Consider the following 13593-nt stretch of genomic DNA (forward strand, 5'->3'; position numbering starts at 1 on the left):
ATTCACTCATCACATCACATACTTAACTCTTTTGTGTGCATATGCAATAAGAACACTTAAGAAGTGTTCTCATCAGCTTTTAAGTGTAAAATACCATACTATTGGGTTCCTGGGTAGCTCACTTGGTTAGGTAACTACCTTCTGCTCAGGTCATGATCTTGGGGTCCTGAGATTGAATCCTACATCAGGTTTCCCATTCAGCAGAGAGCCTATTTCTCTGCCTGCAGCTCTCCCTGCTTATGCTCTCTCTGTCAAATAATAAATAAAATCTTTTAAAAAATAAAATACCATACTACTAACTGCAGTCTCCATGCTGTACATTAGATCCTCAGTACTCATTCTTCTTATAACTGAAAGATTATACCTTTAACCTGTATTTCCCCTCTGTCCAGCCCCTGGCAACCACTCACCATGCTAATGTCTGTTTCTATGCAATCAGTTCTTTTGTTTTTTGTTTTATATTCCACATATAATTGATATCATACAGTATTTACCTTTCTCTGTCTGGCTTATTTCACTTAGTACAATTCCTTCCAGCTTCTTACATGTTGTCACAAATGGCAGGATTTCCTTCTTTTTTATGAATGGATAATAATATTCAATTATATTTTGTAGGCCCATATAGGTCATTTTTATATCTTGTCTTGTTAATATTGCTGATCATTACTTTTATATGAACAGCCTATGATTCTTTTTGGAAAAAGAGAATCATGGTATCATCGTACTTTTATTAACCAAATTTAAATTGATGACATAGCATTTGTTGAACGTTGGAATTTGATGTAGCCCAGCTCCATGGAGTTATATTGCTTTTTTTTTTTTTTAAAGATTTTATTTATTTATTCATGAGAGAGAGAGAGAGAGAGAGACAGACAGACAAGCAGAGGGAGAAGCAGGCTCCATGCAGGGAGCCTGATGTGGGACTCAGTCCTGGGACTCCAGGATCACACCGTGGGCCGAAGGCAGGTACTCAACCGCTGAGCCACCCAGGGATCCCATTATATTGCTTTTTGTTTCTCTTTCCACGATAAGATGAGAGCTAGGGTATTAAATGAATGGCTATGGTGAAGTATGTTTTTAGTAGTTACTAATAATTTTCAATTTGTAGTCCAGAATGTAGGGAGAAGATAAGTGAACTCAACATTGTAGAAAATCTGCTGATGATTTTACATGAATATGACTTGCTTTCCAAAAGGTAGGATTGCTAACAAGGAAAAAGACAATATATATTCGATGAAAGTGATTATTATTATTTTTATTATGTCATGCTATTTACATTATTAACTGAATGCCATGAGTTACTTTACATTTATTTTCTATTTAGGTTTTTATAAAGACACTAGAGCAAAGAGGGGTATTGATTCATCTTTGGTCTTGCATCACTTGTAGATCTGGGCATAGAATAGAATTATATCAATCTTTTGATCACATCTTTAATATTTTTATTTATTAATAAAATATTTTTTTTTTTTTACATCCTGTCTCTTGAAGGAAAGAAACAAGAAACTCTGAGGTGGCTCTATTTTTGGTAATTTCAGATTATTGAATAAATTATTAGATTGTTAAACTCTATTTTAAGGCAAAAAAATTTAGGATAGCTACTGACTTACTTCATGACCACCTGCTATTATAACTCTAAACAGAATCTAAAATGTATTCATTTTTGCATGAACTACATATTGTTCTAAAGAATTATTGTATCCAGTTAGTTATTAAGTTGTTTTTAATAGAGTTGCAACCTACATCATTTGATATTTAGTTAAGTAAGTCATGATTTTCTGAAGAGGTAAAACAGATGATAGAAATACTAAGTAATGGAACCCAGACACTTACCGTAGTAAATCCCCTTGAGCCTTTCTTTAAAGTCAATTTTATCCTCTTTTACAAACTATACTTACAGCCTGCTTGCCTGAGCTCATTTCTAGGACAACAGCCTCTGCACTGGTGTTAGAACACCAAAGATGAATGAGATAGAGTATATACCATAAGAGAGGGGATGGGCATGCAGGTCAAAGGTTTCACCATAGCACTTTAGGTGGTGTGGTTGATGTATACACTGGACACTCTGGGAACATAGAGCAGAAGCTCCCAGTCAGAGCTAGGAGTCATGCCAAGTTTCTTGAAGGAAGAGGGAGTTACTTGGGCAAAAGGAGAGAAAAAGTGGAAACAGAATATGCTCCCACATGGAGACACCTCTAACATGTGTTAGAGGAACTGCATGGTTGGGCATAGCTGTATCAGAGTGCAGGAGAGAAAGTACCAGAAAACTAGGTTAGACAGTTAGTGATAAGTTAAATGTATAGCTAATTTTTAATCTGGCTTTCTCTATATACCAGGCCTTGCTTTAAGCATTTTTGTGTGTCAAGTCACTTGATGTGCACAATAACCCTAGCAATTTCTATGTTTTATAGAAGAAGCAACAAGATGCTTTTAGCTAGGTCACAATGAGCTTTTTTTGTGCCAAATAAGAGTGTGGTTTTTATTCATGTGCATTATGGGGACTTACAGAAAGATTTTAAGCATTATCAGATTTATTTGAGGGGAAGATTACTCTAATAGCAATGTGTGGGGTTGAGTGGAGTGGGGATTATAGCCACACAATGAGATCCACTTAGAGCAAGGAGTGGTGTTTGGTGTACAAAGTTCAAGGAGGTGAAGAACACTATTTGCTAAAGAACATATGTTCTGAATGTCAGAGCACAAAAGTTTGGGAGGGATTGGAGCTATGGGAAATTGGCTCAGGGGGAAGGAACTGTGGAGCAATGTGGGCATGAGAAGATAAGAGAGACAAGTGACAGAGGCACTTATGTCTTGAACACAATCAAGGATCACCGGAATGGGAGGAGCAGTGGGGTTACAACTGCATGACCTGTAAGAGAATTAATCTCAGCAGTTGCCTAGGAAAATGGGGGGCACTGAACATTCTTCATTGGCAGTGGTGGATTGGGAAAGAAAAAGGAAATATCTTGGATGATCCTGTCTTCTGGATTGGAAAATTGGAAAGACTGTGGTATCATGAATCAATCATGGGGATATAAGAGGAAGAGCCAGTCTGGGGAGGAGAATAATGACTTTGAGTTGAGAACCAGTGGGGTGAGTACCTGTGGCCAGAACTTCTGGAGATTGAGAGTGATGCCTGGGCTGAGCTCATGGCTCAGGATAGAGGGAGTGTTTGAAGTCATGGGAATGGATGACATTATCCAGAGTGTTTAGAATGTAAGACTGGAGGTTTAAGGATGGTCCATCATCATAATGTTTTAGAGGTCTGCTGAGCCCTACGTGTCTGATGGTATCATTAATTTACTCTCCAGATATTCCCTAGGCACATTGCATTTAATCTCCTTGCATTATAGTGGTTTTGGCATTTTGTATTAGTATCTTGTTGTTGTTTTTTTTAAACTACATAGTAAGTTTCTGAAGAATATGATAGAGCTATTATTTCTTTTGTCATCAGCGCAATGCAGATGCCATTGTATGTACTTGATATCTACTTGCTGGTTAGTAGGTTTTTAACCAGACCAATGAGCTTATAGTGAGGCTATAACTCATAACAGTGGTCAGCAAACTATGATCTGCAGGCTATATTTGGCTCCCTGCCTGTTTTTGTAAATAAAGATTTATTGGCACATAGCCATGCCATTTGTTTTTATGTGTTATCTGTGGCTGCTTTTGCATATGTTGGCTTGGTTGGGTAGTTGTGACAGAAACTGTATAGCTACCAAAGCCTGAAATGCTATACTGTGATCCAGCCCTTTACAGAAAACATATGTTGACCTGTGACTTAGAAAATGTTAGTGCGCTGCAGTGATGATAGCTCTAGTCTAAATGCAAAGTCAGTAACGCACTGTGCTGTGATTCTCATCCTCACCCCACCTCCCATCCGCTTCAAGATTAACTGCAGAGTTACTACGCCTACTTTGTGCCGAACCCCAGGTGAAAGAGCAGGTGAAGCTCTATGAGGGGATACCCATCCTCCTCAGTCTGCTCCACTCTGACCACCTGAAGCTGCTCTGGAGTGTTGTCTGGATTCTGGTTCAAGTTTGTGAGGACCCTGAGACCAGTGTGGAAATTCGCATTTGGGGAGGCATCAAGCAGCTTCTTCATATTTTACGAGGGTGAGTCAGTCAGAGGAGGCTGTGGCCTATTTTACCTTAGTCACTAAAGGTTGGGGACTCTGTCATTCAGTGGCAGATTTGGCACATGATTTGCTTGCTTCCTTCTGCTCTTTGGTCCTTCATGTTATGGAGAATCATTTATACTTGTCACAAACACACAGGGCATTTATCTTTTAAGTTTCATAGGAGCCCTGAAATATTTATCTTTGTATCACCAGTCTCCATTACAGTGCTGGGAATAGAGAAGGCTGTCCATTTGCAGATGTAGATTGAACGAGACCCAACAACCACAAGAAAACATTTATCTTACCACTTTTTTTCTTGACACACTCTATACATATTGTAATCCCAACAAGTATAATAATTTTACTTGTAATTTTACTTTAAATTTACTATTTTACTAAAATGCCTGCATTTGAATATATGTCATTCATCTACAAAGAGAAAGCAAAACTTGTAATTAAAGAACAGATATATAATCCTTAGTTAAAATAAGAGAAAATATTATTGATCAAATGATTGCCATGTTGCTGACCCTGGTCCACCAGTTGCTCTTCTTTCCTTTCTAAATTTTCATTGCAGTGCTCTTAAGGTGGGTTAACATCTTGTCTTCTCTCTTTTAAAAGTAAAATTCTAATGACATTCAAAGCTTTGAATATGGAGAAGGGATGGTTATTAAAATAGTTTCAAATTGAAATTTATTAGAAGTATGTTGCAATAAGTCTGTATTAGATATATTGAAACAATGGATAAAGACATCTTCTGGTGCCATCAATGGGAAAGTTCTAGTACCTAAAATTATTATGGAACTTTATGTTATCAACTTCATTTTCTGGGAGGGAATGTTTCAAAGCATAAGAACAGACTATAGAAATATGGACAGTAGCTTTATTAATAATTTCTGTCATTATCAAAACAAAGGAAAAAATATAAACTGTTGACAATCCACTTGCTTTTTTTTTTTTAAGGTTTTTATTTTTATTTATTTATTTGAGAGAGAGAGGGCAGAGTGAGAGACAGCATGAGCATGAGGAGGAGCAGAGGGAGAAGCAGACTTCTTGCAGAGCAGGGAGCCCTACATGGGGCTGGATCCCAGGACCTGGAGATCATGACCTGAGCCAAAGGCAGACACTTAACTGACTGAGCCACCTAGGTGCCCCTACTTTCTTTTATGGGCATCACATAAAAATCTCAAAAGTATAAATTATAAATCTTTCATTAGTACTGTTGTGTAGTAAGCTAGCTCCTTGAACATTTAGCAATTTTTTTTGTTTTTATTTATTTATTTATTTATTTATTATTTATTTTTTATTTATTTATTTATTTTTTGCTTTCATTTATAGGGTGCTGATGTTGATGCTGATGGTAGTGGTGGGTATTATTGGTGGCCGATACACCTATTACAACAACTATGAATTGCCCTTTTAGAGAGCAGTTATTTTCTTGATGTTAACATTAAATTTTACAATTGTTAAGCAATACTTCAGAGATAAAACCTACTGTTTTAGCACATATATTTAATACAAGGCACCAGTTTTCCTCTAATGCTCACAGTGTAATGATCCTTGAGAGAGACGAGTTCTTTCACATCTAGAGTCAGTTTGCCAATCCATTTCTATGGTGTAACGTTAGAAAATTCTTCCCTGCGAAAATGATATATGTCAACACTTATTCTACGTTAAATATGTCTCAGTGCTCTGGGAGAATTTATTGCCCCAGCTGGCTAAACAATATCCTTTCAGAACTTGTGCCTGCCCCGGGGCTGCCTGGAGCTGGTACAAGGGGTGGAGATTGCCAGGTTGTCTGCTGGCTTAAGTAGGAACAGGGATTGTTGTCAAGGCAGTTTCCAGGAAACCTCTTCATGCCCATTCACCTACAAACCTAAGCTCCAGAGCAGTTCCTGCAGGGCTACTACTTGAGTAAGGGCAGTGCTCTTTATAATTTGAGTTTTAACATAATTTGGTTGACAGATTAGGTAAACAATTGTGACTATCCTTTGACCTAGCTCATTACCTTTCCAGTGTGAACTGAAGGAAGGACACTAGTGGGCCCAGATGACATGGGAGGGAAGCCAAAGAGACTCCATCTATGTTATATTTAGGCACAAAAAAATCCAGATAGAGCTGCTGCCATAAAAAATAAATAAATGAAAAAGATATATAGTAGCCACATAAAATAAAAGGGAAAAAACAATAAAAGACACAAAGAAGCTATTGTGGAAGATGTTACCTTGAGTAAACAGAAAAACAAGTGCTTTATTTTTTCAAAGATGTTAAAAAGAACATGACATTTATGACCTGAGATTAAAGATGAGATGCTAGGATAACAAAACAGGGAGGAGAGAGATTGCAGAGCTAGGAAAAAAGGCAAGGACTGAATAATCTGCAGAACTAAGACATTCATCAGCACACCAGACAGAAACTGGAATTAGTACAAGGAAGGGCATGCTTGAAAAATTTATACATAACGTGGAGGAAAAAGACAATGGAATGAGAACCATTTTAAAATGAAGGAGACCATGAATTTTCAACCTGTGGATAACTGATATCTTAGGTTAGAGAATAAAGCAAAAGAATTAAAAAAAATCATAGATAGAAAAGACCTTTATCAAAATAAAGTAAGATTGGAATTGCTTGGAAAAAGAAAACTCAGAATGATGAATACTGAAATGTAGTTGGGTGAATTGGTAGAGTTCAAAAACAAAGGTGAAGGGGGTGGGGGCGCTCCTGACTGGCTTAGTCAATGGAGCATGCAACTCTTGATCTCAGAGTTGTTGGTTCTATCCCCACATTGAGTGTAGAGATGACCTAAAAATAAGATCTTAAAAAAAAAAAAAAAAACAATGGTGGACATGTGGAGCAGTGGGGGAAATGACAGAGTTTTCAATAAATAGTGCTGAGTTAGTTCCGTAACCATAAAAGGATGCAGGAGGGAAGGCAGGAATGAAGGAAGGAAAGGACTGCTGCTTCACACTACACACAGAAATCCATTCTAGGTGGATTGGAAGGTGAAACAATAAAGATAACATAGCGGGAACATGGCCTGGGGAAGGCAAACCTTTTTTTTTTTTTTAAGATTTTATTTATTTATTCATGAGACACAGAGAGAGAGAGAGAGAGAGGCAGAGACACAGGCAGAGGGAGAAGCAGGCTCCATGTGAGCCTGACACGGGACTCGATCCTGGGTCCCCAGGATCATGCCCTGGGCTGAAGGCAGGCGCCAAACCGCTGGGCCACCCGGGGATCCCTGAGGCAAACCATCCTTAAACAGGACCCAGAAAGCACTGACCATGAAGGAAAATTGATAAATTGCGCATTAACTTTCCTTTTTCAGAGACAGAAATTTTGTTTCCGATCGCTCTTCCATCGGCAGCCTGTCCAGTGCAAATGCAGCGGGCAGAATCCAGCAGCTTCATTTGTCAGAAGATTTAAGCCCCCGGGAAATACAAGAAAACACTTTTTCTCTTCAAGCAGGTAATTATATCACATTATTATGTTTTAGTATTTGATACTGTTTAACATATTATTTTATTATTTTCTATAATTTGTTATTCTGTTTGTGTGATAATATTAAGTAGGCACAATTTATAAGTTTTAAAAAATGTGAAGTTAAATCCACGTAGATACCTGAAACTTCCCAATATCCGTCTTGGACTTGCAGGTGAGTGATATCACAATCCTCTCTCTCCCTTTTACATTCTGAACACATTTAGAAGTCAGCACACGGGTCAGATATAAAGAGAGTAGAATATTAGCTCTATTACTGGTGAACCTGGATTAGAGAACTCAGTTCACTTTGTGGCCAGAATCACGGTCCCTATATTTTCTAGACCTCAGGTACCCTCCTTAAGGGAAATTCTACAACGCGCATGTCCATCCCACTGGGAGCAAGGGAATGCCTTCTTACTCCATGTGAGCTCTTAAGGGAGGACAGAGCCTCTCTTGCCACAGCAAAGCAGGAGCCTATGTCTGCACCCGCTTTTGGTAGTTTGGCACGACCTGAATAAGGTTCACCCAAAGGCATCTTGCTTTTGGGGACAAGTGGAGCTTTAGTGCTGCTGACCAAGCTGGATGCCCTGCAGCAGCCATAGGAGGGGAGCAGAGAGGCACCGGGTGGGCCGGCAGGACGGCAGGCTGGTAGAACTATAGGAGTATATATGTAATGCCTGTAGCATGGGTGCTCTGTGCTAGAGGATCCTGCATATTACTGGTTGGACAAGAAGTGGCTCAGTAGAGAACGTCACCAGAGGCTGCCATGGTAGTTGTAAGGAGGCAGGAGGGGTCATGCTCAGAGTGTGGGATTTAACAATTTAGCATCTGGCAGACCAGCTGGACTTCTGACTTCCTCCACTTACCAAGTTCTATGGCCTAGTCTATCAATCTCTGTGAACGTCAGTTTTCTCATCAGTAACACTGATAGTCATAGTACATCCTCTGATTACAAGGGATAACTTGGATCCTATATTTGAAGTACTCCGGTATGTAGCCATTGTAGATGTATTTATTGAGCACCTGCTAAGTGCCAGGCACAGGCTGGGCACTGGGGATTATAGTGAAGCTGCCTCCAGGTACGCAGTAAGCTCCCAATAAAAGGCTGCTGTGGGGTGTTTATGCACATGAAGAGCAGAGTTAGATATGATTGAAAGTCCCCTAGAGCTGTGTCAGAGGGAAAGGTGCCATTTTTTGAGGAGTGACTCTGTTAACAGGATTCCCTGTGGAGCCAGAGTACTGATGTAACAGTGTAAAGTGCAGTCAGTGATGACAGACACAATCATTTGGTGATTTTCCTTCCAGCCTGCTGTGCTGCCCTCACCGAGCTGGTGCTCAACGACACCAATGCCCACCAGGTGGTCCAGGTGAGAACGCTCTTCTCTGGGGTCCAGCTGCAAACCACATCACTTCTCATGGACCCTACCTTGGGGCAAACTCTGAATCCCAGATCACAGCTTTTGGGATCCCATGCTGTGGTTTTAAGATATTTTAATACATCTTATCTAAGTCCTAGAATTCCATTTTATTTTTTATTTTTTTTTTAAAAATTAATGTTTTATTTTTATTTATTTTTAAAAAAGATTTTATTTATTTATTCATGAGAGACACACACAGAAAGAGAGAGAGAGAGAGAGAGAGAGAGAGAGAGAGGCAGAGACACAGGCAGAGGGAGAAGCAGGCTCCTTGCAGGGAGCCTAATGTGGGACTTGATTCCTGGTCTCCAGGATCACACCCTGGGCTGAAGGTGGCACTAAACCACTGAGCCACCCGGGCTGCCCCTAATGTTTTATTTTTAAGTAATCTCTACACTCAACATGGAGCTCAGACTCAAAACCCTGAGATTGGGAGTCCCATGCTCTAACAACTGAGCCAGCCAGGTGTCCCTAGAATTCCATTTTATATAGTCTTGTCCTTCCTTTACCTCACTTGGCTTAGAAAGAACTGTCCTGTGGTTAATCTGCTTTCTCCTCTATTTTATGTGTGGGTTTGTTTTTTTCTTCGTTTTATCTTTTTTTTTTTTTTTAAAGCTATTTTGAATTGCTTTAATTTGGGGCCTATAGGATACCATGAGTTGAGGATAGCAGTCACTTGAATTAAGAGTACACATCAGGTTATTCCACTAGAAGTGACTGAAACACAGACCAACAAAATCTATATTGCCAACAAACCAGCTTCACAAAGCATAATTCACTAATCAATCCACTACATCTACAGTAGTATATAGAAGCACCATACAAATATATCCAGCTTCCATTTCAAAATACATAAATACATAAAAAATCATAAGAGATCAGATCACTGATGAATAGAGGCCTGAAGGGAAGCTCAGTAAATCAGAGGGTAGTGGTGGAGTAGAGCATTTGGACTTGGCCAGATTGAGGTTCATTTTCTACTATCATTACCTGGTGGCTCGGCCATTGGAAAAATAACTTAGCCTCTCTGAGATTTGGTTTTGTCATATATAAAGCAGGGAAATTAAAAGCTGATTCATAGAATAGCCTTAAAGAATAAATGCAGGAAGGCAAGTAAAGTTCTTCAGTGTTATAATATAAAAGCCCAGATATAGTAGAGTTCAGTAAATTAAATATTTAATAGGTAATAGAAAAGTAGCAATGAGTTACCACTTGCTGTTTATTCTGCTGTGTATGTATTAGAGTAAGTCCAGAAGGATAACTTTCTGGACTTTCCATGCATACATTCATTTTTTTTTCATCTATTACTCTTGTTTCTTTTATTTTTTCTAGTTTCTTTTATACAATAATTTATCTATGTGTATTACTTAGCTACCAAACTGTACCAGGAAAAATTAGATTTCATAATTAGACATTTAAAATGGATTGCATTAAATGCAATGCAAAGGTCCTTGGATCCCTTTACTCAGTTCCTTTTTATCTTCTACTCTTTGTTAAAGTATTTAAGTTACTTTAAATTGATATGTTTTATTATTTATCATCTTTAAAGACAGTTGAAATTTTAAGATTGTGGTTGTAGTCTTTGGTGCTTTAAAAGTATTACATTGATATATTTACTATTCTGTAAACTTACACAAAATTCTAAAATTATGCTAACATTTCTTCTCTAATATTAATTTTTGAGATTGTTTAGTCACTTATTTATGTTTCTGTATCTCCATGGCATTGGCATTGGTCACAGGTAACATGTGCCCTTTATTCTTCCAGGAAAATGGTGTATATACAATAGCAAAATTAATTTTACCAAACAAGCAAAAGAATGCGGCAAAAACCAACCTATTACAGGTAATAAGCACGTCCATTGTTCTTCAGTATCAAGTTACTGAAATCTGGGGAAACTTTGATAATATAATCTGTAATTTTTAGTGCTGGTTTCTGTACTGACCGGGAGGGAAAAATATCTGATGAGGGAGGCTGGCATGAAAACAAATGCTGTTAAAACAATATAAAAGGCTTAACAGTGGCTTCTCTGGGTGGGAGGATTGGTGATTTTATTTGTGTATTTCTTTTCTTATCATTAAGTTCTATTTTTTTCAAAACAAGTAATGCTTATGTATCAGAAAACCATAAGAGGAAAATTATGTTCCATTTTTAAGCATGGACCACAGTCAGTAACATTTCATCTTTACAAAGGAAAGCCTATAAAATGGATCTTGGGGTATGAGAAGAGCCTAGCCAAGTCATTAAAGGGGTATGTGTTGGGGAGCTATGGCATCTGCTGCAGGGTGGAAGGCATTCTGCACAGAAGGAATACCATGGAGAAACTGTGAGATCCTGGCAGCTTAGTGTGTGCGTAGGCCTTTCAGTAGAGCTGGGGTGTGTGTGTGTGTGGTTGGGAGAGGGAGATGAGGCCTCGCAGGTAAGAAGGGTACACATTGCAGTCCTGCATGCTGTTTTGTTGGGGAGTGGGCATCAGAGGGCCAGTGTCCCTGAAGATATTAGACAGATTAAAATCAGATTTAAAGTAAGCCTTTGCAGTATGTGGAGCTCATATTTTCCCCCTAAGTCTTTTAGAAAAGGAAGAAACCATGTTTACCTCCAACCCGATTGAAGAGCTGTCACCCAGAATGATTTTTGGGTGTTATCTGTGTGCTGGCAGGCAGTGGTTTTAGAGAGCTACTCATGACAATGTACTGATGTGAGACTTAATTTCTTTGGTGCACCACAGACACATGATATGATGCTGGACAGCAGAATAGGTCAAATCCATCCTGCAGATGCATTTTGTTAAGCCAGTAGAGGGCTTTTAAAAATTCAAATTGAAATGGGTTTTTGAGGAGCAGTTGTGTCCTCAACTTTTTCACTGCCTCCACTACCTTCCACCAAGTTCTTTCATGTCATTGTGTTATCTGCCTGCCTCTCTGTGCAATTCTATCTGTGACCCTCCTATATTCAAACCATAATTTTATGGAGTGATTCTGGATCCGAGTTCAGTAGCCCCCGATCACCCTAGTGGTGGCATATCTACAGGCCCAAGTGCAGGCTGGGAGCTCTCTGTTTTTTTTCTTGGCACTGCAAGCTGTCAGACATTTAGACGTTTATTTTTCTTTGGTAGAGTCTCACAAGCCTCTTTCTGAGTGTTCTTGGGAGTTACTGTAGATTGTTCTATTTGGGGAACGCTTTGCTCAAGAGACCAATTTGTCAAGTTTGAGTCCAGTGTGCCTGTGGCTATTTTTATATGTCATCATTTCAAGTGTTTATTTTGTCGTACAAGCCATATAAATATTGAGGCGTACATAGCAAGTTGGAAACAAAATAAACCTTGAGCTCCTGAAAATCTTTGGATGTTTGGTTTTCTCAGAGTAGGAATTTTATTTCTGGTCTCTGTGTTCATTTTGTACTTTCTAGAAAGGAATTAATGACAAGTCCTGAGTGGAATCAGGCTAACATCCTAGCATTTTACAACATAAATGCTTTTTAAAAATATAAGACTTACTCCAGGTATTGATGGTTTTTGTTTTTAGTCATAAGCTTTGGCTACCATGCAGGCCAGTCACTTTAATGCTTAGTTCATGATAATTTTATCCTGGAAATGTCTTAATTTGTTGAGCCACCATTTGAGAATCACTCACCCTTTTATTTTCCAGTGTTATGCATTCAGAGCCTTGAGGTTTCTCTTCAGTATGGAAAGAAACAGACCACTCTTTAAAAGGTACGAGCCTAGAGAAATTTAAGTGACCAGCGATCATGAGACTGAACTGTTTTCACATACCTGATTTAGATGCAAACAATAAGAGAAGAATAAATCAGTATGCAAAGCATGTGTTTTCAGATTTTTTAGAATCCACAGATAGCAATGACTTACCCTAGTGATATCTTAACACTGAGAGTGAATTAAATGATGAAGAAGGAGAATGAGTCACTTTATCAATCAATACAGCTCTCCTTAGTCGCTGTGACTACTATGGTTTTTAATTTTCCTTTTTTTTTTTCTTTTGGACATTAACATTTTAAATGATTGATATCAAAATAAGTGCTTGGTCTTATGCATTCAGGAATTCCAAAGTTGGTCTAGCCATTTCCTCTTAATCAATAGAAAAAGCAGTGTTTGTCAGGGTATCTTTCATGGGATGGGAGCTCATTTGAAGGGGAAAAGGCTAGGTGTTCCTGGATCAGGAGGCTGTGCTGGTGATTGTGACAGAAAAATCAGCCCCTTGGGAGGCAAACACTAGGTACGTACATGTGTGGTCTGCATGCCATTGGGTTGGCCAGGCTGGCCAAAATCATAGACTCAGGTTCTTACTAGAATTCTACTGATATAAGGTGGAATTGAAATAAGAACTTGAGTTAATAAAATGTGTTTTGTTCAGAAGCGTTGGAGCATTTTATGTTATTACCTTATTTACAAATGATGCTTGAATTTGAGGGAAGGAAAAGAAGTACAATTCTTTTAAGGTTTTATTTCAAGACCCTAAACCATTTTTGTGGACTTCATGATTTTACTAAGCCCTTGAAATTAGTACCCTGGAAATGCTGCATAAATCTCTCCATTTTTTTCATTTACCTGTATTTTTA

At 38.5% G+C, this 13593-nt stretch overlaps 1 protein-coding gene across 1 annotated transcript in view; it reads left to right on the forward strand.

Moving 5' to 3' along the window:
* The window catches only part of NEK10 (NIMA related kinase 10), a 221021-nt gene that overhangs the window by 51524 nt on the left and 155904 nt on the right, over positions 1-13593 (forward strand). The window contains exons 11-16 of the mRNA XM_055321516.1: positions 1109-1195; positions 3891-4115; positions 7449-7588; positions 8909-8970; positions 10786-10863; positions 12666-12730. Of these exons, the coding sequence (XP_055177491.1) occupies positions 1109-1195; positions 3891-4115; positions 7449-7588; positions 8909-8970; positions 10786-10863; positions 12666-12730 (657 nt within the window). The remainder of the gene's footprint in view (positions 1-1108; positions 1196-3890; positions 4116-7448; positions 7589-8908; positions 8971-10785; positions 10864-12665; positions 12731-13593) is intronic.

Source organism: Nyctereutes procyonoides, unplaced genomic scaffold (assembly GCF_905146905.1).
Source record: "Nyctereutes procyonoides isolate TBG_1078 unplaced genomic scaffold, NYPRO_anot_genome, whole genome shotgun sequence".
NCBI lineage: Eukaryota > Metazoa > Chordata > Mammalia > Carnivora > Canidae > Nyctereutes > Nyctereutes procyonoides.